The 25,308-nt window shown below is 48.2% G+C and overlaps 2 protein-coding genes across 2 annotated transcripts in view; both read left to right on the top strand.

Annotated features, from left to right (window-relative positions):
- The first annotated feature begins 1,152 nt into the window (after window positions 1-1,152).
- On the top strand, window positions 1,153-10,945 carry LOC103809416 (keratin, type I cytoskeletal 23-like). Its single transcript, XM_009082244.1, is given in 9 exon segments — window positions 1,153-1,278; window positions 1,280-1,705; window positions 5,282-5,364; window positions 6,694-6,850; window positions 8,268-8,429; window positions 8,515-8,640; window positions 9,374-9,594; window positions 10,234-10,259; window positions 10,842-10,945. Coding segments are annotated over 9 exon segments (1,431 nt in total).
- Window positions 10,946-21,493: 10,548 nt separating this feature from the next.
- Window positions 21,494-25,308, top strand: part of LOC103809420 (keratin, type I cytoskeletal 20-like) — a 5,589-nt gene continuing 1,774 nt past the window's right edge. The window contains exons 1-6 of the mRNA XM_009082250.1: window positions 21,494-21,916; window positions 22,656-22,738; window positions 23,291-23,447; window positions 24,685-24,846; window positions 24,927-25,052; window positions 25,193-25,303. Of these exons, the coding sequence (XP_009080498.1) occupies window positions 21,494-21,916; window positions 22,656-22,738; window positions 23,291-23,447; window positions 24,685-24,846; window positions 24,927-25,052; window positions 25,193-25,303 (1,062 nt within the window). The remainder of the gene's footprint in view (window positions 21,917-22,655; window positions 22,739-23,290; window positions 23,448-24,684; window positions 24,847-24,926; window positions 25,053-25,192; window positions 25,304-25,308) is intronic.

Below are 25,308 nucleotides of genomic sequence, written 5' to 3'. Positions count from 1 at the left end.
TTCCTGCTGCTGCAGCATTCCAAATGAAACAGACGAAAACACATCCCGCCAGGATCCTCCCGTGACACTGTAACTCTGGACCGTGCAGTGTCCCCAGACCCACCAGTGATGAGCAGAAGTGCCAGGGCAGCCCCTGGTAAAGGGCTGAGCCTTCCCCTGTGTCAGGAAAGCAACATCTCTGGGAGAGCCTGTGCCCACTGAGCTTCCCGCCTCTTCCCAAACCTTCCTTCTCTATCCCATCCCTCGGTCGTGGACTAGGACTGCTCTGGAAGACAAGGCAACCCACTAACCCAAACAGCTGCCGTGAGAACTTCCCAATTTACCCTCTCAGCAGCACCAGGAACAGGACAACCTCCAGCAGCAGAACTCACCTGCTCTGTGTTTGGTGGAGCAGTCTGATAGAGTTCCTGGGACTTCCAAGATAGATTATTCTTGCATGATTGCCATGTCAGTTTTTAGGGCTGGCAGGTTTTAGATAATCACTCGAATCTTTTGAGTGTGGTTACGAACTCATATTGTAAATATTTCCTAGAGCTAGAGACACAAATATCTGAATGGCATTAATAATGAAACGGGAATATTGGGACAGGACTGCACGTCCTGCTGCGAGAAAATGAGCAGGAAAGTGCCCCAATCTCCTGTATTTCCCCTGGAAATGGGCAGCTGAAGGGACCAGCTGGGAATTGCTGGTTCTGGACTAGAGGGTTTTAGCTTAGAAGTTGAATCACTTCGTTAAAGCCTCGTGTGTCTCACAGGCTGAAGCTGTTCGGTGCGTTCACGACAGCTGATAGGACACTCCGTGTTTGAGGATCCACAGGTTGGGGGATGTACAGACACTGTGATTCTACAGCCTGGGAATTACCCCAGAAACCACCTGCAGAGCCCCATCCCTGCCCCAGCTCCCCATGCACTCCCCTCCCGAGTAGGAAAACACACTAACTACAGGGTTGGAGAGAAGTCTGAGGCAGAGCTGATCCTGCTCCACACCTACGGATTTTGGCCACACCTCACCATTATCATATGAAAAGAAAAAGAAGAAAACAAACCAAAACAAGCGAAAGGAAAGCGATCCGGTGTGTGGCTGATCCAAACAACAACAGTGTGCAGGCTCATAAATGCTTCAGAATTGACCAAGAGGAAGCACGTTTGGTGATGACACAATCTTGTTGCTGTAGTCATTCATCGAAGGGAAACTCCCACAGGAAAAGGCATAAAGCTGCTCAGGGAAGGCGAAGAGGCTGCACAGTGCTAGGCAGCCAAACCCAGGCTTCGATTCACAACAGAGCTAAGCATGAGTACCAGCCAAGGCCCTTTCCAGTTTTTTTCTGGGTCCCTCAGGGGTAGTTCAGGGTGTGGTTTGGCCCAGCCAGGAGCTCCTTACAGACCGTCAGGTGCAGCCGGTGGTGCCAGCAGCACACATCCCTTCTCCTCCGGCAGACCCCTCTGGCTGGCTGCTGCAGGAGGGGCTCCCTGGGGAGGCTTCGGCGAGCACCATGGGGAAAGCATCTTCCTGGGGGGGAATGAGAAACAGACCATGCAGAACCTGAATGAGCGCTTGGCTGCCTACCTGGACAAGGTCCGTGCCTTGGAAGCAGCCAACGCTCAGCTGGAGAGCTGCATCCTAGAGTGGCACAGGACAAAGTCTCATGGCAAGAGGCATGACTTCAACCAGTACGAGCAAAACGTCACTGACATGCAAAGACAGGTAAGTCAGAGCTGGGACTGTGTCATTCTGTGCTCTTCTAGGGACTCTGGGTGCTCCTCTGTGCTGCTGCTTTCCTTTAGAGATGTTAAATAAAGCCTGTGGATGTTAGAAATCCTCACGAAGGTGGTTCCAGGACTTGGGCACGAACGTTCTTTGTGGCCCCAAGGAGGAGAGAGGGTGCAGGAGAGGCTGATGGAGGCGAGGGGGACTCTGCAGACCGGTAGTAGAGAGATCTGCCTGCTGCCAAGTGCTCCTTTCTGTACTGAAACTGTGGTTTGAGTAACTGCGTCTGGCAGAGCTTGGTCTGTTTGACTGCACAGGTACTGGAGCAAATTACAAAGCAGGAGCAGAGCAGAGCCTTCCCCTCTCCTGCCGCTGTCTCCAGACAGGCTGGGGCATTCCAGCCCTTTGATTCCTGCGGTAGCAGACAATGAAACTACAGGAGTTTTGGGACCAATGAGCTTATGTAATCAGATGGAAAAATACTTCATTGTAATTAAGAAAATAGCAGTGACAAATTCCTTGTGGATGTTTTACTATAATTAAAAGGAGAATTTCTGGTTCCTGCCAGTCGTTAATATTAATGTTCAACAGTAACTCTTTCAATCTCCCAAACTCACGTGTCTTCACGTTTAAGCATAATATTAATCTGTATTCATAATGAACATCCTCAGCACTGCAACCATCTGTGTGACTAATCAGTGTAATTAACTTTACATACCCATGTGGGGCAAAACCCAAAGCTCTTCCAAGTGCAACGTTGTCGTTTTCCCGCCACTTTTCACAACGTGGTAACTTGGCATTCTCAAGACATTGAGAAGTTGTTTCCAAAGGGGCTTGGAAATGGTATTAATCTGCATCTTCGCTGGTTGGGGCCGGGGCCGAAGTCAAACTCTGTGCTCACTGTTAAAAGTGTTGCCTCCAGGCAGAAGATGAGGCAGTCCGACCACAGACTGCGCACAGAGAGCCAGAATTGTCATCACCATTTCTGCTTTAAGGATCAAGGAAGGTCACTGTCCCCAGAGCTGGCACTTGGGCTCTTCCATTTTCAACTGAATTAGAAACAAACCTTGTTCATCAAGAACATAAATGAGTTCAGGCTGATGTGGAGTTAATAAATCAGACAGGTTTAGGATGAGAACCTTTGACCAGGTTGAACCCAAACCCCTGAATTTTAACCCTTAGCCCTTAAGCAGGTGTCCCTGGCCACAGGCACCTGGAGCTCGGTGAGAAGGGGCAGGAAAGGATCATTTACAGGTGACAATTCAGTGATTTCACCCAGAATTTTTACTTTCTCTATAAATGATTGCAATTAGCACCATGTCTGCTAGTAAAATGAGGGAAAATATAGCGTCTAATTATAACCATAATTACATTAATTAAACATTCGTTTAAAAGGTGAAATTAATTTAGCACCTAAAATAAAACTTAGACCAAATTTAGGATCCTATATCCAATAACCCAGACAGTCTGGGATGTACTGTCTGTCTGCACTTGGAGGCATATAATCATTTGGGTCCTACAGTTTGGACCACACTTTTCCCTGGGTACCTGAATTTGGGATGAACATGTCAGGTGGAGCAACAATCCACCTTGCCCCAGCCTGACTCCATTCTAACCCAGATCCGTGGTGAAATAGCACCTGTTCTCCAGGTAACTGTCTCAGCCAAACACCTTGTGCTGCTGAATAAGAAAAGTGAGTGGCAGAGCGTTCCAGGATTTGGGACAAAGGACAGGAGGCATGTGAAGAAGGAGAAATCTCATCTCTTCCTAATATCCAACCTAACCCTCCCCTGGCACAGACTGAGTCAGCGCAGGAAGCCTTCTTGGAAAATCTCTGTTCTGAGAAGGAATTGGAGCATTTTTCCTATACAATAATATGTGAGTTCTCAGTGTTCTCTGTAAGTCTGCAGACTGGCACCAGTGCTGCAGCCACATTCCTGATGGATACAGTGAGGAATTCCACGGGATTACTAACAGACCTAACCCTCCCCTGGCACAGACTGAGTCAGCGCAGGAAGCCTTCTTGGAAAATCTCTGTTCTGAGAAGGAATTGGAGCATTTTTCCTATACAATAATATGTGAGTTCTCAGTGTTCTCTGTAAGTCTGCAGACTGGCACCAGTGCTGCAGCCACATTCCTGATGGATACAGTGAGGAATTCCACGGGATTACTAACAGACAACTGGCACATGGGACATCCCTGCTGGCACAGCACTGAGCAGGGCTCAGATGGCACAGAGAGATCACAGAGAGATAATACAGCAATTCTGCACACGTGTGTGGTTAGGAAATGGCACAAAGCTGGAGAACTCGTGTTGCTTCTCATTGCCTTGTTCCATCCCACAGTGAGATTTACTGTTCTCTAAGGATGGATTTGAGAATTGGCTCTTCTCTGGTGCCACGTTCAGGGTATGGTTACAGTTCCTCAGCTGGTTCAGGGTGTTGCTATAGTTCAGCTGCCCTTGATCTGTCTCAGGGCAGTATCCAAGGTGTGCTGCTAACTGCTCAGGAATGCACACTTTGTTAGCAGATTAGCTAAACATTCCACAGGCACTTCTTCTTTACTCTAAAAGGTAAACCTTTGACACTTCAGGAGAATTTTGTCATTTCCTCATTTCTTTGTGATTCACTGAAGTGTGAGAAGTTTCAGCTCCAGGTGCTGAGAGCCCAGCCCCAATGCCCCTGGTTTTTTGTGTGAGTGGAGGTGCCTGGTGGGATCATGACCACACTCCTCTTCCCTTTCTGCTAGGAAAGGACACGATGCCCCACAACCCTGAGTTTCTGCTGGAATCCTCTCAAAGATTTTGCATGGAATACTGAGCTTTTTGCATTCAGATCTATAGTTAAAAGCTTTTCTGTGTTATCAGGGACTCACAAGCCTTTCAGTGTGTGCTGAGCTCACCAAAGGGATGATGCAGTGCATCCTCCTGCACATTTCTGGGGCGATTTTCCATGCTGTTGCAGTCCCAGGTGAATACCTGAATGGCCCACAACTAGGTGCCAGTGGCACTGTCCGTGTGGCTCCAGGCTGAAGCCCATGGTGGGTGGAGGGTCCTGCCCTGAGTCGCTGCCACCGTCACCATTGAGCCTCTGTGCCACAGCAGCAACTCAGCAAGGTGTCAGTGCAGGTGCTGCTTCTTAACATGTCATTAATTCCAGCATTTTGATTGTACTCAGGCACAATTTAATGGTCCTCACTGAAATTTGCCCTAGAGATGCCCAAGGCAGCTTTGTCAACAGTGCTGAGCAGGATCAGACTCCGGTCACAAACCCAAAGGAAGGCAGTGACTGTTACTCTGGAATGCACTATGAAGTTTGTGTGATGTAATTCATAGCCTCTACCTGGCCAGGAATAAGATGAGAACTCCTGGTTCATACCCAGAAAAGTGAGATAAAGATGGAGAGAAATGGCAAAACATTTCAGTGGATCAGGGAACTGAGTTGCTTCTACTCCTGTGCTCTCCTTAACATGGGAATTCTGGTGTTTAGATGCTTCCTAGAAGCCACAGGAAGCTAATCTAGCACTGTCACCACGTGGCACACTGAGTGTCCTGTTGGATTCTCTGTTTTCCAGATTGAGGATGGCAAGATCACCAATGCCAGTATCCTTTTACAAATCGACAATGCCAACATGGCCTCGGAAGACTTCAGGCTCAAGTAAGCTTTTCTTTGGTCTCCTGATTAGCTCTGAAAGAGGATTAAGCAAAGTGTTGCTTTTTCTTCATGCTGTGAAAGTGATTTTACTGAGGTTTTCTGGTGATACCGGATAAATAAAAACAATGCATAACAGGGCAAAAACCCAGAAAGGATGAAAAGGATGTAAAACCCACAAATCATTGCTGAAGAGCCTTGAGTCACTCTGTTTATGATACTCAGCTCAGGTCCTGATGAGCAGGTTTGACAGCAGAGACTTGATACTTGTGACAAAAGGCACTTAAAACTGTCATCTAGGATTACAAATTATCCCCTCTCTGCACAGCACTTCCCAGTCCAGCCCAAATCTATTTCCTGAACTTAGCACCTCTCCTGTCCAGCTCTGAAGGGAACACCTGGAGCTTCTGCTCTGGAGTCCTGTACGTTCTGCCTCAGCCTCTGGGCTGGAGCCTCTCTGGCTCCCAGGACAGTCTCACTGTTCAGTACATTGAAAGAGTTCTCAGACCAGCTGAAAAGCCAAAATGTTTGGACAGAAAACTTCCAGGCAAACCTTTGCAAAGGGAAAGGAACTGACACTTCTGCAGTGAGACTTGTTAGGAATCAGGGAGATTCCTCTGATTTCCTACTGCTGCTGCTCAGATATAAAACCTCTCAGTTTTGGTGACACTGTGACAAACTCAGAGCCCCTGAGCACTGCTGCCCTTACCCAGCCTTGGCTCACCTTACCAGTCAGTAGTGTGACAAAAAGAACCTGTGGAACTGCTTTGAGGGATGGGAATCACAGGCTGAGTTTGATGGGGTGAATGTAGTAACACCAATCGAGCCCACAGGAGATGAAGGGAGAGCAGAAGTGCTTCCCATGCCCAAAGGAGGACAGAGCAGTGTGTCCCTGCCTTTGGCCACAGACAGCATACTGCACGAGGTTAGAGAGGAAGGTTAGTAACTGACTGCCATCACATTTTCCCTGTTCTTCTGAAGGAAAAGGAACAACTCCAGCAAGCATCAACTGCTGATACTGTTTTCAGAGAATCATATTCTCAAAGCTTTCACACCCTGGTGAATGTTAAAAGGCAATAAGGGAAGTGAAAGAAAGACCAATTTTATTTCCTGCCATATCGGAGTTGTGAGGGAGGGAGGAAAATGAAATTACAAAAATGGAAACTCTTCGCCTCGTTAAGACTATTTAAAAATACTCCAACCCATCACTTGGAGTTGGTTCCCTTGGCTGTCTGTTCTCTCCAGTTCCCTACTTTAGCAAGTGGCCTTGTCTTTGCTGTGCCATGCAGAGCCTGAAGAGGCAGTTCCCAACTCTGGTCTCCTCTCTCCTCACAGATACGAAGCAGAGAAGTGCCGCAGGCAGGGAGTGCAGTTGGATGTGGAGAACCTGCGCAAGGAGCTCGACGGCCTCACCATCATCACCACAGACCTGGAAATGGAAATCGAGGGCTTGAGAGAAGAGCACATCCTCAGGAGGAAAGACCACGAGGAGGTAGAATAAGTTCCTCTTGGTAAAATCCTATTGCACAAATCTTTGCTATCGTGTAATTACCTGAGTAAGGGCCACAATCTGTGAGGGGGATTGATGATTCAGGACCTAATCCTGTTTCTGAAGCAGCAACAAGAGTCAGGTGAGGCACAAAGTCAGTGTCTGAGCTACCAATTACAGCAGGGGTTGGGAGAGAACAGGCTGTGCAGTGTCTCCCACCCATCTGTCACACACAGCTAATAATAACTGGCACACTGCACAGAGATGTTCTCAGAGAGACTCAGACACAAAAACAGAGATCTGGGGGGGATACTGATGGGTGCTCTTGGGTTTTGCTCATCACAGACCTTCCCCTCAATCCTGGCTGTGTCATTTCCCAGACTCACAGAAGGGCTGAGGTTGGAAAGGACCTCTTGAGGTCACCTGGTCCACTCCCACTCAAGCAGGGTCACCTGGAACAGGCTGACCTGAGCTGAACACACCTGGAATTCTTGAAGGATCCACATGAAGAAAAGAATAGTTGGTGAAGTCAAGCAAAATTCCTAATTCTCGCACAAGAATTAGATAATAACTGTTGATAACCCTGATAACTGCTCAGAATCCTTCCAGAGCCATCCCCAGTGCTCCTGTCATCCCCACCCTTAGAACATCTGAAAGGTGCTTGTTCATTTTGCAGTTACCTGGCCCAGAACCAAAGGTCCTGCTCAGCTCTGTGGGCTGTGAAGCAGAGACCAGACACACAGGGATCACCCAGGGGGTGAAGATGCCTTTGGTGATCCCCTTACAGCCAAGGGAAGTTGTTGGAAGTAGGGAACCCGCAGAGCCATCCCTGTGTCCAGCTGATCTGCACACAGTGATGTCATACCTGAGACTTTGCCTGAGCACTTTGCAATGGTCCCTAGCACAGAAGGCTGTGCTAGAGCGAAAGGAATGTTACCCTACCCGTCCGACTGGTCCCGTAATTATGTTGTTTACACAGTAATTATATGCTTTAATCCAATTATTCCTTTAACAATTACATAGAACTTTTACATTACTCTCCTGTAAACTTATAGTTCCATAAATATTAATATAAGGGGGAAGAAAGATTAAATTACTGTTAGATTTTCATCGAAGGTTTTGGGTTCTTAATGGAGAAGCAGATAAAAAAATGTCATCATTTCTTCATGAAGTTAATTTCTTCCGGAAACCAATGAAAAGGTCTTCTCAACCTTTTATATTGAATTCTCCAGCACAGAAGCAAATATAAGTCACTGGTTTAAGTCACGTCAGAGTATTATTAATACAGAAATTTTACAATTAATGTTGATTAAATACAGAGATAACAATTACCCCAAACCACTGTGTGACTCTGTGATCCTATAGAAACTCTCCACTCTCACAAAGGAATTTGCTTGTTCCCTCTGCTAACACACCACAGGACATGGAAGCCAATCGCTCCTCACAGGACTTCAAAGTCAATGTCAAAGTGAACACAGCTCCTCCCGAGGACCTGGGCAAGATCCTGGCAGGAATCCGAGAGGATTACGAGGCCATCATTGAGAAGAATCGCCTGAGCCTGGACAACTGGTACAAAGAACAGGTATCGGCTGTGCCCTGCTCCTTGCCGAGATCCCTCGTGCTGTGCCTGCCTGACCAGAGTCCTTAAGCCTTTCCCTGCTCCCCAGAGCTCAGCCACGTCCCTGGCAGCAGCCCCGAACCCCGAGCAGATCCAGCGCAACGAGAGCGAGATCAAGGAGCTCACACGGACTCTGCAGTCCCTGGACATTGAGCTGCAGGCTCAGATGAGTAAGGTATCTGCTGCAGACATCTCGGGCTGCTCACCTGCTCCATGTCTTCTCAGGAGCTGCCATGGGCCAATTCTCCATGTAAATCCACAGCTTGGCATGACTGTATTGCAGTTGTGAAAGTCTGAGGGGAATTGGAATGTGGGCCATGCTCAGCTTTGGTAGAATATGCAAAAGAAATTCAGCAACCACCAGAAAGAAGGGAAAAATTTGTCTCTCCTTAGAACCCAATATGGGGAGGAGGAGAAGAGAAGGGATAGCTGACTCCATGGGCTAGACAGCAAACATGTCCAACAGACAGACAGCAATGCAAAGTTCATGTTTACACCCATATTTAATGCATGAAATACACGAACTGTGACCAGTGTTGGTGGGGAATTTTCACCAACATTCCTCAGCCCTCTCACAGGTTACACTCACATCCCTGTGACCTGGAGACCTGGGAGCTATTCTGGGCAGTCCATGCAGACCTGGCTGGGGATGCAGCAGTTGCAGGAGCAGAGCTTGGAGCAGAAAGGATGCAGCAGGGATAAACGACTCGGTTCTGCTTCTCACACACACGACACAGCTCCACAGCTCTGCTGCCTTCACAGGAATAGTTATGCAAATACACAAGTGCTTAAATTACCACAGCCTTAATTTTGCAATCTTCCAGCTAGAGCCCAAATTTGCTGGCATTTCTGTGCTCTATCTACCACATAAATAATAATCATGGCCTTGGCATTATCTGCTCCGTCAGAAACACATGCTGGAAGACACCTTGGCCGACACTCGGAATTACTATGCTGCTGCACTGCAGAACATGCAACAGATCATCTCCAAGTGTGAGGAGGACCTGACCCAGGTTCGGCACGACATGAAGCAGCAAAATAACCAATACAAGGTTCTTCTGGGGATCAAGACCCGCCTGGAGAAGGAGATTTCCACGTACCGCCTGCTGCTGGAAGGGAATGCTGACGGGTAAGGCAGAGCTGCCCCGACTGGAAGAAATGAGAGTCCTCATATTTGGGTTATTGACTTGCTTGTTTATGCTTAATCAAAGCCTGTGAGTTCCATGCTACATCAAGGGTTGGTATTTTAATGTGATGGGTCATAATGAAGAGCTGAAGCCACTTAGGATACAGAGGCACTTGTGCCCATGTAATTTGGATTACCTGAGTTAATAGAGGTTTTTATTAGAAGAGTAACCCTGCGGTCCCACAGTATGGACATCTCAGCACAGGAAAGCGCTGGGCTCAGCTCTGGAACCTCAGCTGGTTTGTGCAAACTCAGGAAAGGGAGATTACAGCCTGGAGAACCCAAACGCTGGGGCAGGCAGGACAGCACGGCCCCAAGTGTGGGTGTTTGTCAGCAAGTAAATTGGGATCAGTCTGAGCAACTCAGAATGCACGAGAACCAATGTCCTCAGGAGTGACAGTGAGTGTGCACAGGGACAGTTTCTACCCAAAGGAAAGCTCACGTGGTATAAAAGCACCATCCCTTTTCATTTTTCTCTCATAGTGGGATCAAATCTCCTTAGAATCAGGGAGAAGAAGGAGGTGAAACACTTCTTGACATTAGTGTAACCATTATTTTCTCTCTGTTTCATTCTCTTTCCAGGACAGCAAGAGATTCTGAAGCTAAAGGTAAGAGTCCCTTACTTTGCTCTCTGTGGTGACTCCTAATTATTGTAATTTCCAATCAAATTTCACTCAGAGTAATTCCAGGCTCACCTGAGTGAACTGTGAAGGTGTGCAGGGCAGGCAAGGCTCACTCAGCCCTTGCCTGAGAACCATCTCAGCAATTCAGGGCTGTGCCAACACCTGTGGCCAAAGCTCCACACTGGAGCTCTCCTGGGCTCTCAGGAGGCACAGAGGCTCCACTGGGTGACTAAAGCAGTGTTAGGGCTTGAGAGCAAACCAGAAATCTGCATGTCTGGGAATTCACACTGAGGCGTGAGCATGACCTGGAGACATGCAGGGTAATCTGCTGGATTTGCATGGGCTGTCGCTGTGTTGCTTCTTTGCCCTGACCTGGACCAGACCCAGGGTGACTTGCTGGCAGCACATTCCACGCAGAGCAGTAACAAATATTGACTTAAAGGGAAACAGGCAATGATAACTCAGCTGGGGAGGCAGCAGGTAGGTGACTGGACATGCAGCTTTCCCTGCATGGCCTTGTCTGAGCATTGCCTCTTGCCTAATTAATTACCCTTCCCTTCCCTTCAGACCACGCCGGGCTGAGCGGCCGGAAAATCAAAGCCATTGTCCACGACAGTGTGAACGGGCAGGTGGTGTCCTCCACCATCAACGAGATCCCCCCACAGGCCTGAAGGGAAGTCCTGCCAAGGCAGCAGCTCCCACAGCCCCTCGGGTGGGTGAGCTGAGAGCTGCTCCCTGCTGGAGACAGGGACTCGAGGGACCTCCCTCCCCCACGACCTGCAGCCCTGCGCTGCAGAGTGCCACGCAGAGCTGCTGTAGCTGATATGGGTAGTTTAAAGAGCTTTTAGTCACCAAAACGCCGAGGAGAAGCTGCTCAAGGAAGGCGACGGCTGAGCTGCTGACAGATGTCTTGTGCACATCTCCCCGGGGCAGGAATCTCCGTCTGGGATTCATTTCTTGCTCTGCAAATTAACTCCGATTTAAAGGGAATAATCTCTCGACTTTTTTCCTGGTCTTATGCCTCTCGTCATATACCTCACTGCAGCCAATAAATTTTTATCCATTACTTGTTCTGGTCCTTGGAGTTTCTGATTTGGCTTTTCCTCACACGTTCCCCAGTGACACTGAGATGGGTCAGGACGGCCAAAGCCTCTTTGTTTCAGGAGGTACAGAACTGGCAGGGCACAGAAAAGAGGTGACACAACTTACAGGTGACATTTACATGAGCAAAACTATTCCACTTCCCTATCTACAGCTTTTCAGTGTCACTGTTGATAAGAGCATTATTAGCAGGACTTGTTGCAATAAAATAGACACCGGGAAATGTTCCTTTATTCTTCAGCTTGAGACATATTTTCTTGCACTGTCTTTACACACTTCCCTTCAGAGACTCAGCAGCAAACCCTTAGAGCAAGAGTTCAGAGCTAGATCTCATTAGGAGTGTTTAGGGGAGGAAGAGGACTGTAAAGGAAGAGAGACCAAATGGAGCATAATGAGGGTGTTAGGGATTTGCATTCCAAAGTCAGTCTGCGTGCTCAGGGCAGGCATTGGAGCCACGTTGTCATTGTGCCCTTTCATCCACACTCACAGGGACTCAGGAGGGTTCCTGTTACCTGCCTCGCTTTGAATCAGCGCTCACAAAGGGAAGGGAACGTTTCAAAGAGAATGCAGATTAAACTGAACAAAGTCCATCCCTGTGATCCAGTGTTCTGCTCCTGGCGTGTTCAGGCCAGTTTCTGGCCCCCCTTCGCCCCCCAACTCTCCACCCTTGTTGCACAAAGAGATCCCAAAAGCACCGAATGGATTACCTAATGGTTTCTTTAAACTGGGTAAAACTTGTAATACAGGATTAGTAACTCTTGGCTAATTAACAGTGTCCTTCCTTATGGCTTACCAGATCCAACAAGCCAGACCTGGGGTTTGTAGCATCTGGACAAAATGTGCCTAGGTTTTCTCCAACAATTCTCTGTGTTATTTAAAGATCTCTTCAATTATCACACTCACAGAGCAGAACCACATTGCTGTGATGCAAACAATTACCAAAACTTCTAAGTAGCCCCTGATTTCTACATCAAAGCGTCTGCTTTGGGCTGGGTTTGGTTGTGCTGAACTACAGGGAAAGGAGAAGGAAAAGCGAATAATTGGAGTGCTTTGTGGAACACACCTGTCCTGATTTCACATTCCTGAGCGATGCACTGGCTCTGCTCTGCCCTGCTGTCCCCCCCGTGCAGAGGTTAGATGGTCTGAGCGGTGCTGGCTATGAGGCAGCAGAATTCCCATTCTCCTCTGCCAAGAGGCAGCAGAATTCCCATTCCACTCCACCACTCTGATGATTTTACCCTTCTCTACAATGACTGTGCTCTGTACTGGTCAGAGCAGTGCAGCTCACAGCACTGAGCTCCCAGCTCACTCCGTTAGCAACACCATCGCACACCAACACAGCCAAGTGTCTTTTACTGAGGGGAACAAACCGTTTAGTCCTTAGGCATACAGACATTACTTACACCACACTCTGTTTCCCAAATGAAAACAAGTATTCTATGGCAAAAATTACTTGTTTCTAGAGACTTCCCTGGCCCCAAAGCACTGCACCAGCACAGGATTCCTTTGTGCTGGACAGCTCGTGGCACTGTGTCTCCATCTCTCCATGCCCTGTAGCTGCTGGTTACTCATGACTTGTGCATTTGTGCTCTGAGAGATAAGCTATGCATTTCTAAATGTATTTAGGGTGGGTCCTGCACCCCAAATAATAAATAGTGATGCTAATATTTGCCACTCGCACGCACTGTTAACATCACATTCTCACACGGAGAGATGCAGTCAGGGAGATAATGAACGGGGGCAGAATTATCAGTCCCGTTTTATTGCTTGAGAAATTGGAAAAAGAGATGACACAACTTGCTCAAGGCTGCAGAAAGTCACTGATAGCCACTAAATTAGAATCCATCACTTCACAGCTTCTACTTAGCCCAGCTATTAGATAATATGACTTCCTGAAGAGCCATTCCCTGCTCACAGCAATCCTGACCGTGTCTGATCGCTCGGGAGAGATAATTCCATTGGTGCATTCCAAGTGCTCATGGCTGCTCAGGACTCAGCACATGCTCTGGTGGTGTTTTCTATGTACCTGTGCCAACAGCCCAGCTAAAATGAGCCGTGTACAGGACACTGTGCCTGGGGTCTTTGGTGGGTTGGGAGGATTTGGGAGACTTTGAGACACGGCACAGGAGCTGCTGCTTCTAATCTCGGAGCAGTGGCTCGAAGGGAAGGAAATCTTCAGGTGTGTGATGGTGATTGGCTTGAAAAATGACTTTATTAACTCTTTGTATTGAAGCTGCTTGAACTCTACCAGCTGGAATTTGTTCTCCTTCAGTATTTGATACACAGAAGTGCTGTTTCTACACCAAGGAAGAGACTGACCCAGGCTCAAAGAAAGTGCAGTTTCATAGAATCATAGAATCCTAAAATTTAGGGGTTGGAATGGACCTTACAAATCATCCAGTCCCAACCCCCTGTGCCAGTGTCTCACCACCCTCACAGGAAAAAACCTTTTCCTCACATCCAACCTAGACTTTCCATCCTTCAGTTTGAACCCATTACCCCTTGTCCTGTCCCTGCAGTTCCTAACACAGAGTCCCTCTCTGGCTCCTTGTAGGCCCTTCAGATACTGAAAAGTTGCTCTGATATCTGCACATAGTCTTCTCCAGTTTGAAGGATCATAAAAAAATTGCAGTCTTCAAGTGAATAGATTCTACTTCCCATAAATGGAAAAGGATAGCAAAGACATATCAGCAGGATGGAACAGCATTTCCCAGTCTAAGTGAATGATGCAACAACACTTGTGGAAACCAACAAGACACAGGAACTGAGCCTATAAAAGGAGGCTGAAACCCTCTGCGCTCACAGCCCTCTCCGAGCAGTTTCACCTGCCATTTAAGGCAGTCCTGCACAGAATAATCCTCAGCCTGATTTCCAACAGCCTTGACTGCTCTCCAGCCTGGGCATGAGTCACAGCTCATTTCACTTGTAGAAATGTTAAAACTTATTAAGGTGGATTACAATAGGCAGCTTTGGTAAGAGAAGTGTTGATCCCCTGGAAGAAGTGTGCGATGAGGTAATGCAGCCAGGGTTTGTGCTCTTAATCACACATTCCTCAGGGGAGCTGGCCCCACACCGCCAGGGCTTGGCCTTATTTATCAACAGTCACTCCTGCAGAATGCAAAGTTTTGCTCTCTGCCTTCCTTGTTAGCGCAGATGCAAAATGAGCAAAGTCATTCTAGAGGGAGAAGAAAGGAAATCTCTCCCTCAGAGCTCTGCTAAACCCACAGGTTCCACCGAGTATTGAGCAGAGAGAAGAGGTAGAAGAGCAGGTAAAGCATTTCACAATGTCCACACCCTGACCTATAAAGGTTTCTAAAGTTTTGCTGGGAGATGCCTGTTCCTGTGAATGAATCACTTAGAAAAGGAAGGATCTATAAACAGGGAAGCAAGGAAGGATCTTGCTGGAGAGGCTGCACCCCCCATCCCTCCGTGTCCTGCCTTAAACTGCAAAAGCATCTTAATTACTGACTCTACCTGGACGTTTGGCTTTGTGAAATCACAGCTCATGTTTTACTATGTGTTGCTTCCTCCTCCTTCCTCCCTCTGTAAAATCTCTGTTTCTTTTCAAGCTGTTTTTTTTATGATCTCTTTAATTGTGTGACTACACTGAAAGGACTTACTTGAGCCCCAGGCCTAGGGCTGCCATCAACCATGAAAATATCCCAGGAAACAGAAGCATCAATCCTGGACAGATCAGTGTCCCTATGGCAGGAGCTCCCAGTGTGAGACATGACCTAATGGTAAGGCAGGTGCAGGGCTGTTTCTCCTGGACAAGTTAATTTGCCTTTTGAATGGCTGAATATGCATCAGGAGCTTAAAGGCATAAAATCCTAACAGCTGCTGTGGTAAAGGCACTTTCAATAACTATCTAGACTTAGGGGCTAAACTTTTCAGCTTCCCAATGTCCTAAGGATAAGTCCAAAGAAGTTGATGTGATAAGCTGTTATTAGGCTCTACAGAAAGCAACAAAAATGAGGAATATAATTTGAGAAAAATGTATGTCAATTAAGGGGAATAATTAGTTGGAGCTGGCAGGGAAAAGGAGAAACAAACAGGCTGAAGGAGCTGCAAACTACAGAGCAGAAGTGAGTGCTGAACTCAGAGAAGCACAGCTGTGGCTCAGCTCAGCACCCTGAAATCCACAGGGGGAAATACAGCATTGAATGCACCAAACAAACACACTGGGAGTGACTCTTGCCAGAGCAACTTCAAAGCTGGAAATCTGTAACATTACAGCCAGCGTTCAGAAATTGGGATTGTAACTACCAGTATAGAAAAAAACCCACTTTTTCATGGCTTATTAGTGAGACAAATGATCAATTTTTAGAAGCAGTTTCATCTCCCAGGCTCTGTCCTAGTTAATCTCGCCAGCCACAGTCTCCGAGACATTCTGTGAATGGATCCACTGGAAATAACAGTGCTACTGTGTGGAACAAAACCCCTAAAAACACAACCAAAGCAACATTCTTTCTTTCCTTTAAAATAATCCTTCAAACGTTTGACCACAAGAGTGATGCAAAAACATTTCTCCTGGAAATAAGACCAGGAAAAGTGGGGGACATGGGAAATTTCATTCCCTCCTTTGGGTCCCGCAGGATTCTCCCGCGGCAGCGCAGGGCAGCGAGGGCTGGAGGCAGCTCCGTTCCCAAGGCAGGTGGTGGCCTCTAGTGCCAGGCGGGTAGAGCCGCACGGATCCTCGGGACCTGCCCTGCCCTGCCCCATTCCCTGTTCCTGCCCCTGACCCATCCCATGTCCCAACCCGTGTCCTGCCCTGCCCCATCCCTTGTTCCTGCCCCTGTCCCTACCCCTGTCCCATTCCCTGTTCCTGCCTCTGTCCCATCCCCTGTCCCATTCCCTGTGCCTGCCCCTGCCCCATTCCCTGTTCCTGCCCTACCCCATTCCCTGTTCCTGTCCCTGTCCCATCCCATGTCCCAACCTGTGTCCTGCCCTGTCCCATTCCCTGTGCCTGCCTCTGCCCCATTCCCTGTTCCTGCCCTGTCCCATCCCCTGTTCCTGCCCCTGTCCCATCCCATGTCCCATCCTCTGTTCTTGCCCCTATTCCTGCCCCTGTCCCATCCCATGTCCCATCCTCTGTTCTTGCCCCTATTCCTGCCCCTATCCCATCCCATGTCCCATTGCCTGTTCCTGCCCCTGCCCAATCCCATGTCCCATCCCCTATCCTGCCCCTGTCCCATCCCCTGTTCCATCTCATGTCCCATCCCCTAACCTGCCCCGGTCCCATCCCCTGTTCTGCCCCTGCCCCTGTCCCTGTCCAGCCTCTGCCTCTTCTCCTGGGGAACAACTTCTAACTGGAAATATCTCCTGAACTACTAGTCTAATGTAATTCCTGACAGTGCCAAACTTTCTCCACAGGAGCAGAGATGGATTTTCAGCCTGTTTCCCCTGGAGGGTTTTTTATACCTGATTCTCTGACACAGATCCCCACACTGGGATGGTACTGCAGGTCCCAAGCTGCCCATAGCTTGTCCCTGGTTGTACAAACCCTGGGAAAGAGGATGTCATGGGGTCAGTGGGATGCACTGAAAGGATGATGCTCCAGAGCAGTCCCAAACAAGAAGCTGCAGCTGTGCCTCTGCCCAGGAACCTCTTGGCATTACAAGAGTAATTGTATCCTGGGGGAAAATTGAGCTTTTCTCCTGATTTGGAGGTTCCAAGCGTGACACAACTCAGGTCCCCAAAACCACAGGATTATTGCCTTTAAAGCTAGCAGAAAAATCTGCACAAACAGGCACAGGTGCAACACAGTGTGTTTGCACTTATCTTTTACACCACACGATCAGTGTGCACAGGGCCATGAAACTTGTATTTGCTTCCTGAATCGTATCAGTCTATTACATTTTCTGATGGATACTGAACTCCTCTGGCATTAGGAAACTGGGGAAAGCAGTGAGCTGGAATTGTCTCTGGTTTGGTGGTTTGCCCAGTGCCCTGGCACCTCTGCTGCACAGGGTTTTACAGGGGAGAGATGTGCCTGGCAGACCTGGGTTAGAGCTGATCTTAACGGCACTTTTGGGGGAGAAAAAAAGAGAAGGTTCGTTTGTGTGGCCTGGAGCTGTTTGTGTTGGCACAGAGATCTGATTCTGTTCAGGGAGAGCAGCTGAGACAGGAAAAGCAGCTCCTGACTTTCATTTTCCACCTGTGGCTGGGGAGGGCTGGAACCCACACACTGCCTCGTGCACCACTCCAGGAGCTGGAGCACTTCTCTAAGCATCTTACTATTCAGTGTTTGAACCTACCCCTCTGGTCAGAGCCCTAAGCAGAGAGAAATAAGGTGCAGTGCTTTGATGATTAAGATATTTCATTGGACAAAAGAGAAAAAGGAGAGGGAAATGAGTTAAAAAATACCTGTGAGGCAAACAGTGTAAGATCTTGGGCTGCAAATATTCAGGGCTCAAGTGAATCCGGTTGAGTTGGTGACATCATCCAGAACTTTCTCTTGTCTGATCCCATTCAGCAAAGCACAACACAAAGCTTTCTCCTAGGAGAGAGAGAGAGAGAGAGCTCAAAGGGTGCAGCATTTGCATTTACAAGTGGTGCAAAGGTAGTTAAGAAGAGAAGGAGATGAATTCCTCAGACCCAGAAATACTACTGGAATATGTCTGGAATACTGAACAAGGAATGTCTCTTCCCTGAGTGCATTTTGCACTGTAAAAGTCACTTCAGGACTGAAGATCTTTCAGCTTCAAATTCTTATGCCACCGAAGCCAAACGCAGCTCCAGGGATTGACACGTCTGTTGGATTTCACTCCTAGGATGGATCATCCCTACAGACTGAATTCAAAGACTTTGCCTCATGTAAATCTTCAAGTCAGCCACAAGCAAAGCATCTGTTCCACCTAAAGGAGGCAGAAACACAGGCCCAGAGCTGGGTGCATCTTTTTCCCCTGAGCTCTCCAGTCTGGTTGCCCATGGCTGGTTAACAGGGGTGGTGCAGACAGAATGGCATGTGTGTTATCACAGCCCTGCAGGACTTATCTCTGTGACTCTCTAATGCCCATTAAACTTCCATCACACAGGTGAGATTCCTGCAGGAAATCAATTTATGAGGGTTTTATTATGTCTACAGACAATGCACTGAGACTGGGCATGTCACTGCAGGGAAAGTGTCACACCCACACTGTCCTCTGCAGCTCCCACCGCTGAGTCTGGGGCTGTAAACTGCTCTGCTCAGCTAAAGCACCACCCAAGTGTTCCAGCACTTCTTCACCGCTGGCCAAAACTGCACTACCAGGCTATATATTTGCTCAGCATATATTTATATCACTTAATGTTACAACCTATAAAATAAATGTAAAAGTCAGAATGAGGCAGCTCATGTTTGCCCAGATAACACCTGGGCAGAGTCCAGGAGGTGGAGGAGGCTGAGGTTGCTCCAGGTAGACAGCTGTGTGGGCCAGGAGGAGCCTCTGGCTTTGTGCCTTGTCTTCCCTTCATGGCCTTGGCTGCAGGATTTGGCCTCCCCTGCACTGCCCTGGCTGCAGCTTTGGTGCTCACTGCTGCTCTTCGCAGCAGTTGACATAACCCATTGAGATATGTTTAATGGGAAAAAAAGTATTGAACCAAACAATAGGAGCAAACCCTTCAATATCAGCCTATCCTGGTCTTGGTAAATATTCCTGCAAATATTCCATCTTATTTTTTGGTATAGAAGTATCTATAAAGTGATAAGACCAGAGAAATTGTCAGTGAACAGTTTGGAGGAGGGAAGAACACTAAGAAAATTCAGCCTGATGTCTTCTCACAGCAGGTGTGCACAATGCCTCTGCTCTGTGCTTCCCCTTACATCCACCTAAGACACTTCTGCTTGATAGTCCAGAGGATTTGGGAAGGAAAATCACAGAATCGTAGAATTTAAGGGTTGGAATGGACCTTACAGATCATCCAGTCCCAACCCCTGCCCTGGGCAGGGACATCTCCACACTAGATCAGGTTGCTCAAGGCTCATCCAGCCTGGATTGAACACCACCAGGGTCAGGGCAGCCACCACGTCCCTGGGCAACCTGTGCCAGTGTCTCACCACCCTCACAGGAAAGAACTTTTTTCTCACATCCAACATAGACTTTCCTTCCTTCAGTTTGAACCCATTGCCCCTTGTCCTGTCACTGACGTTCCTAACACAGAGTCCCACTCTGGCTCCTTGTAGGCCCTTCAGATACTGAAAAGTTGCTCTGAGGTCTCCACACAGTCCTCTCTTCTCCAGGCTGAACAGCCCCAACTTCCTCAGCCTGTCCTCATAGGGGAGATGCTCCAGTCCTCTTATCAACTTCATGGCCTCCTCTGGACTTGCTCCAACAGTTCCATGTCCTTCTTATGCGGAGCACACCAGAACTACATGCAGTATTCCAGGTGGAATAATTGCTGGAAATTCAGCTGGAACTAAAGCAGCAGAGCCAGAACACAGGGTGAATGTCTGACCTCAGCCTGACACTCACTTTAATTCAGATCGCTGAATTTTTTGTCTAGAACCTCCAAGGGATGTTTAGGAAAACCATCACCAAGGTAACAGGGAAACTAATTTTAATATGCTCAGAAGACAAAGCAGAATGCTTTCTCTTAAACAGACTGTCACAACACCCTGCAGAGATCTGGGCAGTGAGATCCAGAGCTGAGAGATGTAAGACCACCAGGATCTCTTCTGTACTCCTCTTGAAGCTCCAATGGTGTAAGCTCCACCCTGCAAAGATGATCAATTCTTACTCAGCTTGATTACTTTAACGAGCAACAGACAACACACCTTGAGTCTCTGTAATGACAGAGCAAATGTCATGGTCAATGTACTTTGGTTTTACACCTCATAAAGGTTTTTATTGTCAGATACACCCAAGAGATTCAAGGTCCAACGACATTCCACAGCATCCTCCAAGAAACATGTCCTGCCCTGGATCCGAGCCCTTTGCTTTGGAAGCTGTGTGTTTCCAGAACAGCCAAGTAGGATAGGTTAATTCTCTGCCTTGAGCCAATACTGGTTAGACTAATGCCTAGCACAGTACCCTAAAACACCTCACAGCTCTGATTCCCTAACATCCCTGGTTGGGTGCACAGAAACCTGAAGGTGCCTCCAACACACAGTTTGATGCCTCCAAAGCTCAGTGTCTCACCAATTTCCTTGCCCCAGGGTAGGAGATCAGCCTGTAGAGCAGCTGCTCTCACTAACACATCCTGTGAGTTCATTGTTCTGACTCCAGCACTGTCAGTGCGATGGCCCAAGGACCTGCACCCACACACTGTCCCAGCACACACCTGCCACCTGCTCTCCTGCAGCACAGCAGCCCCTCAGCAGTCGAGGTCTTCCCTTGCTTCCCATGTTCTCCCTGTTTTTCTGTGTCAGCACAGCCAGCTCAGAAGCCCCACAGGATTAGCAGTAGGATGCTGGGTGTCTTCAGGCCCAGCAGGGCAGTTGGTTTCCTGTTCCCAGATTGGGGACAGACCTCCTAGCACAGCACGCCTTAGCTGGTGGTCTCTAGAATATTGATAAGGCAGAAGGACACAAGTTTTGCTTCAACCTCAGCCACACAGGAGGGCTGGAGGCTCCCTGTGCTGGAAGCTGGAGCTCAGCACCTCCTGCCACTCTCTGGACCTCTGCATCTCACATGTGAAACCCAGTGGGCACTGAAGGCTCCTTGCCCTATTACTTCACTTAGGCACAAAGAAATATTCTTCCTGCTTAACTTCAGCTGTGCTGAAAAGCTGAGTTCCATTTGCAGAGGTTTTGTAACCCAGGGAGGTACGAACCTGCTCACTTCTTCCAAAGGGCTGCAGAGAGGATGGCTTCAGGTACATGGTTATAAATGATTCAGCAGATGATTTGTGCTTTATCTTTTATTCAAACGACAACAAAGCAGCCAAACTACCCAGGGAGTGTCCCTGAAACGCAGGCAAACAGATGAAAACCCCTTTACACACTGAGAAGTGGGGGGCAATAACCTGTGTGCTCTTTGTGCTGCCAGCAGTGCCAAGCGTGTGTCAACAGAGGTGGGGTTTACAGCCAGCCAGCTTCCTCTTGGCCCCAGTATAAAGCTGCACAGAGCACACTCAGCTCCTCACTGTCCCATCTCCACCGGCGCCGACCTGGTTCCGTCCAGAGGACGCAGAGCACCATGGCCTTCTCCACCCGCAGCATCCAGCTGGGCTCCAGCAGCCGCCTGCAATCCTCGGCAGGGAGTGTCAGCGGCTTCGGCTCCAGGAGCTTGTCCCTGCAGAAGCTCCAGGCTCCCAGTGTCTATGGGGGTGCTGGGGGCTATGGCACACGCATATCCAGCAGCTCCAGCTACGGCCAGGGCCTGGCTGGGAGCCTCCAGCTCAGCGCCACCAGCAGCGACGTGCTGCTCTCTGGCAACGAGAAGACAACAATGCAGAACCTCAACGACCGTTTGGCCTCGTACCTGGAGAGGGTTCGCTCCCTGCAGAAGGCAAACGCCCAGATCGAGCTGCAGATCAAGGAGTGGTATGGGAAGAACAGTGTGGGCACAAGGCAGGACTACAGCTCCTACTTCACAACCATCGAGGAGCTGCGGAGTAAGGTAAAAGCTGATGAGCCCTCTGTAAATGGCAATGACAGGGAGACAGGCAATAATCTATTGCAGAAAATACACTTGCCCAAATCGCAGTTGTCTCAGCTAAGGTAAACAAATGCTTCATTTTGATCAGCTACAAATTAGTGACAGATCTTAGATAATTTGTAATATGCCTGAAGATATATCATACATGAAAAATCTTTGACTCAGAGTTAACTAATTCTGTTCTATTTGCCTTAGGTGATTTTAATTAGAGAAAGCACTGATGGTAATCTACATATTTAAATATAGTTTAGCATCTGTCAATTTCAAAGTGGGTTTTTTTTAGAAAAGAATGGCAAATGCTCAGGAAAAATAATAGATCACTACTTTAAATAGTAAATTACCACTGGAAACAATGAAATATTCCCAGCAATCAGCTGGCAGATTTGTCAAATTATGTTTCCAGAACTTCTTTCCATCTCTCCCCTCTCACTTTGCATCAGTTCTACTTCCCAGCCCTTAAAAGCAAATCCCTTCAGACAGCAATTCATCCCAACTATTTGATACACTTATTTTACGACAGCATAGTTTGCCTTCTGGAGATCCCCAGTTCCTTCCCTGCACTTCGGAGGGATCTGAGCTGGAACCAGACAGACAGCTGAGGTGCAGCAGGATGGAGGCCACATGCAAAATTCATGCCCAGAAATGGACCAAGTGCACATTTCAGTGCAAAGATTCACCTCTTGTCCCACATCCCCTTTAGATTGCTGATGCCCAGCTGGAAAATGCCAGGCTGGTCCTGCAGATCGACAACGCCAAGCTGGCAGCTGATGACTTCAGGCTGAAGTAAGTTTTATGATCATTTATCAGCTCTCTTTCATCTCCTCTTGTTCAAGAAAGCTTTGGTTATTGGCTCAGTGCTGAGAATGAATCATAGAATCACAGAATTTAGGGGTTGGAATGGACCTTACAGATCATCCAGTCCCAACCCCTGCCCTGGGCAGGGACATCTCCACACTAGATCAGGCTCCTCAAAGCTCATCCAGCCTGGCCTTGAACACCACCAGGGTCAGGGCAGCCACCACATCCCTGGGCAACCTGTGCCAGTGTCTCACCACCCTCACAGGAAAGAACTTTTTTCTCACATCCAACATAGACTTTCCTTCCTTCAGTTTGAACCCATTGCCCCTTGTCCTGTCCCTGCAGTTCCTAATACAGAGTCCCTCTCCAGCTCCTTGTAGGCCCTTCAGATGTTGAAAAGTTGCTCTGAGGTCTCTACACAGTCTTCTCTTTAACTTGTTTCAATGAAAATTTCACTCTGACTGTAACAGTTACCAACTCTAACATTTACCCTGAGCTGCTGCCTTTCAATGCTGACAAAGACACCTCACTGTGCAGGTTTGAGAACGAACACCTGCTGAGGCAGAGTGTGGACAGTGACACCTCAGGACTCCTCCGTGTTCGTGATGACCTGACTCTGACCATATCCGACCTGGAGTCCGAGATCGAGACCGTCAACGAGGAAATCATGTTCCTCAAGAAGAGCCACGAGGAGGTGAGAGCAGCTGAGCACTGCCAGGGAGAGGGTTTTCAGTGCAAACATAAACAGCCTCACTAGGAACCATGAAATCCTCAGGGTCCATGGTGGGATTCAGCTCCAGGTTAGCCCATCCAAACATACATACATAGCAGGAGTCAGGCTGGAAGGGACCACAGCGGGTCATCTGGTCTGATCACCCTGCTCAAGCAGGGTCATCCTAGAATACACTCTAAGGAACTGTGTCCAGACAGTTCCTGAGTGTCTCCTGTGAGATTCTACAACCTCTCTGCAATCTGTTCCAGTGCAGGTACCTGTTTATGTGTTATCCATGGGAATGCACCCATAGCTCTGTAACCAGCTGAGACAGTACAACAGGCACAGCCCAGAGAGGGACTCAGCTCCCTGCAGAGCAAAGAGCCCTCGGCTGGTCAGCTGGGACACTCACTGGTCTGTACTGGTTGTAACATGAGCTCTGGCTCACGCAGACACCCACAAGTTAGATCTGTGTACTCAGTGTCTCCTGGGAGTCTAAGCTCCAACTGAACCTCACCCCTAGTGTTTTCTGTACAGCTCCAAAGGCCTGTGAAGGAGAGTGTTACACACCCACTGCTGATTTCCCCTTTCCAAGGGGAATTTCATGGACTGAAATCCCAACTTCAAAATGACTGTGAACAAAATCTCCATTATGGCCTATTTCCAAGCTCTTCCTACTTCAAACATGTAAATTCCTTGTCACACTGCAGAAAATATGTTCTTTAAACACTGTACTTGAAAGATCCAGCCTAGAAAAACAACCAATTTATCCTCCCACTGGAAAATGCTGTGCAGAACTGAAGCATTTCTATCCTTGCTGGAAGCAGCACAACCATGTGTGGCACTAAGGGACATCCAGGGATCAGAGGCTGAACAGCTCCAGAAATGAAGGGGTGAAGGTTTTCTTTAAGAATAGCTTATGGTTTAGGAGTTGCTACCCCAAAAAGTACACAAATGGGAGCCACGACTTCTCCCCTCATTCCATAGATCTGACGCTGAGAAAACCACCTTTTTATCATCTCTTTATCTATGATGCAGCATTTATTGCTGTAAAATAAGTAAAAAGCTCTATCTAACATGAGGTGCACCAAACAGGATTTACAAGGTGGTTAAGTTGTCTTGCCCTGAGGTCCTCTTTAAGGATTGCTCCTATGTATTTGGGTTCTGAATTAACTCCCAATATCCAGGAGCGATGCTAACCCAATCCCAATTGCTGCAGGAACGTGACAGGCTGTGCAAAGCAGTGAGCGGCTCCGTGAACGTGGAGCTGGATGCTGCTCCCAGCGTTGACCTCGCAGGTATCATGGAGAAGATGAGAAAGGAATACGAAGAACTGGCAGAAAAGTATCGCCAAGAAGCCAAAGAACAGTTTGAAACACAGGTAAGGTCAATCGCTTCAACAGCAACGAGAGTCTCGGCCGTGCCTGGCTGCAGCTCACAGTCCCTCTGCTCTCACTCCAGATATCAGAACTGAACAAGGAGGTTGCCATCAATGTTGAACAGCTGCAGGTGCAAAGGAAAGAGATCACAGACCGGAGACACATCTTCCAGAGCCTGGAGCTGGAACTGCAGTCTGAGCTGAGCATGGTAAAGAACAGAGCACTGGAAAAGGGGTGTGGATAGCAGAGGGTTCCATGGAGAAACATAGGGATGAGAGGCTTTACAACTCAGATGTTATTCTAACACAGAAATTTGACCAACACATCTGTTCTCTCCATGGCCTGCAGAAGCAGACTCTGGAAGCCTCCGTGGCCGAAACAGAAGCTCGTTACAGCCAGCAGCTGGCCCAGATCCAGGGAGCAGTGGCCAGGCTGGAGGATCAGCTGAGGCAGCTCCGAGTTGA

This window comes from Acanthisitta chloris, unplaced genomic scaffold (assembly GCF_000695815.1).
Source record: "Acanthisitta chloris isolate BGI_N310 unplaced genomic scaffold, ASM69581v1 scaffold33509, whole genome shotgun sequence".
Taxonomy (NCBI): domain Eukaryota; kingdom Metazoa; phylum Chordata; class Aves; order Passeriformes; family Acanthisittidae; genus Acanthisitta; species Acanthisitta chloris.
The sequence above is the reverse complement of the archived record's forward strand: the minus strand, read 5'-3'. Positions and strand labels throughout refer to the sequence as shown.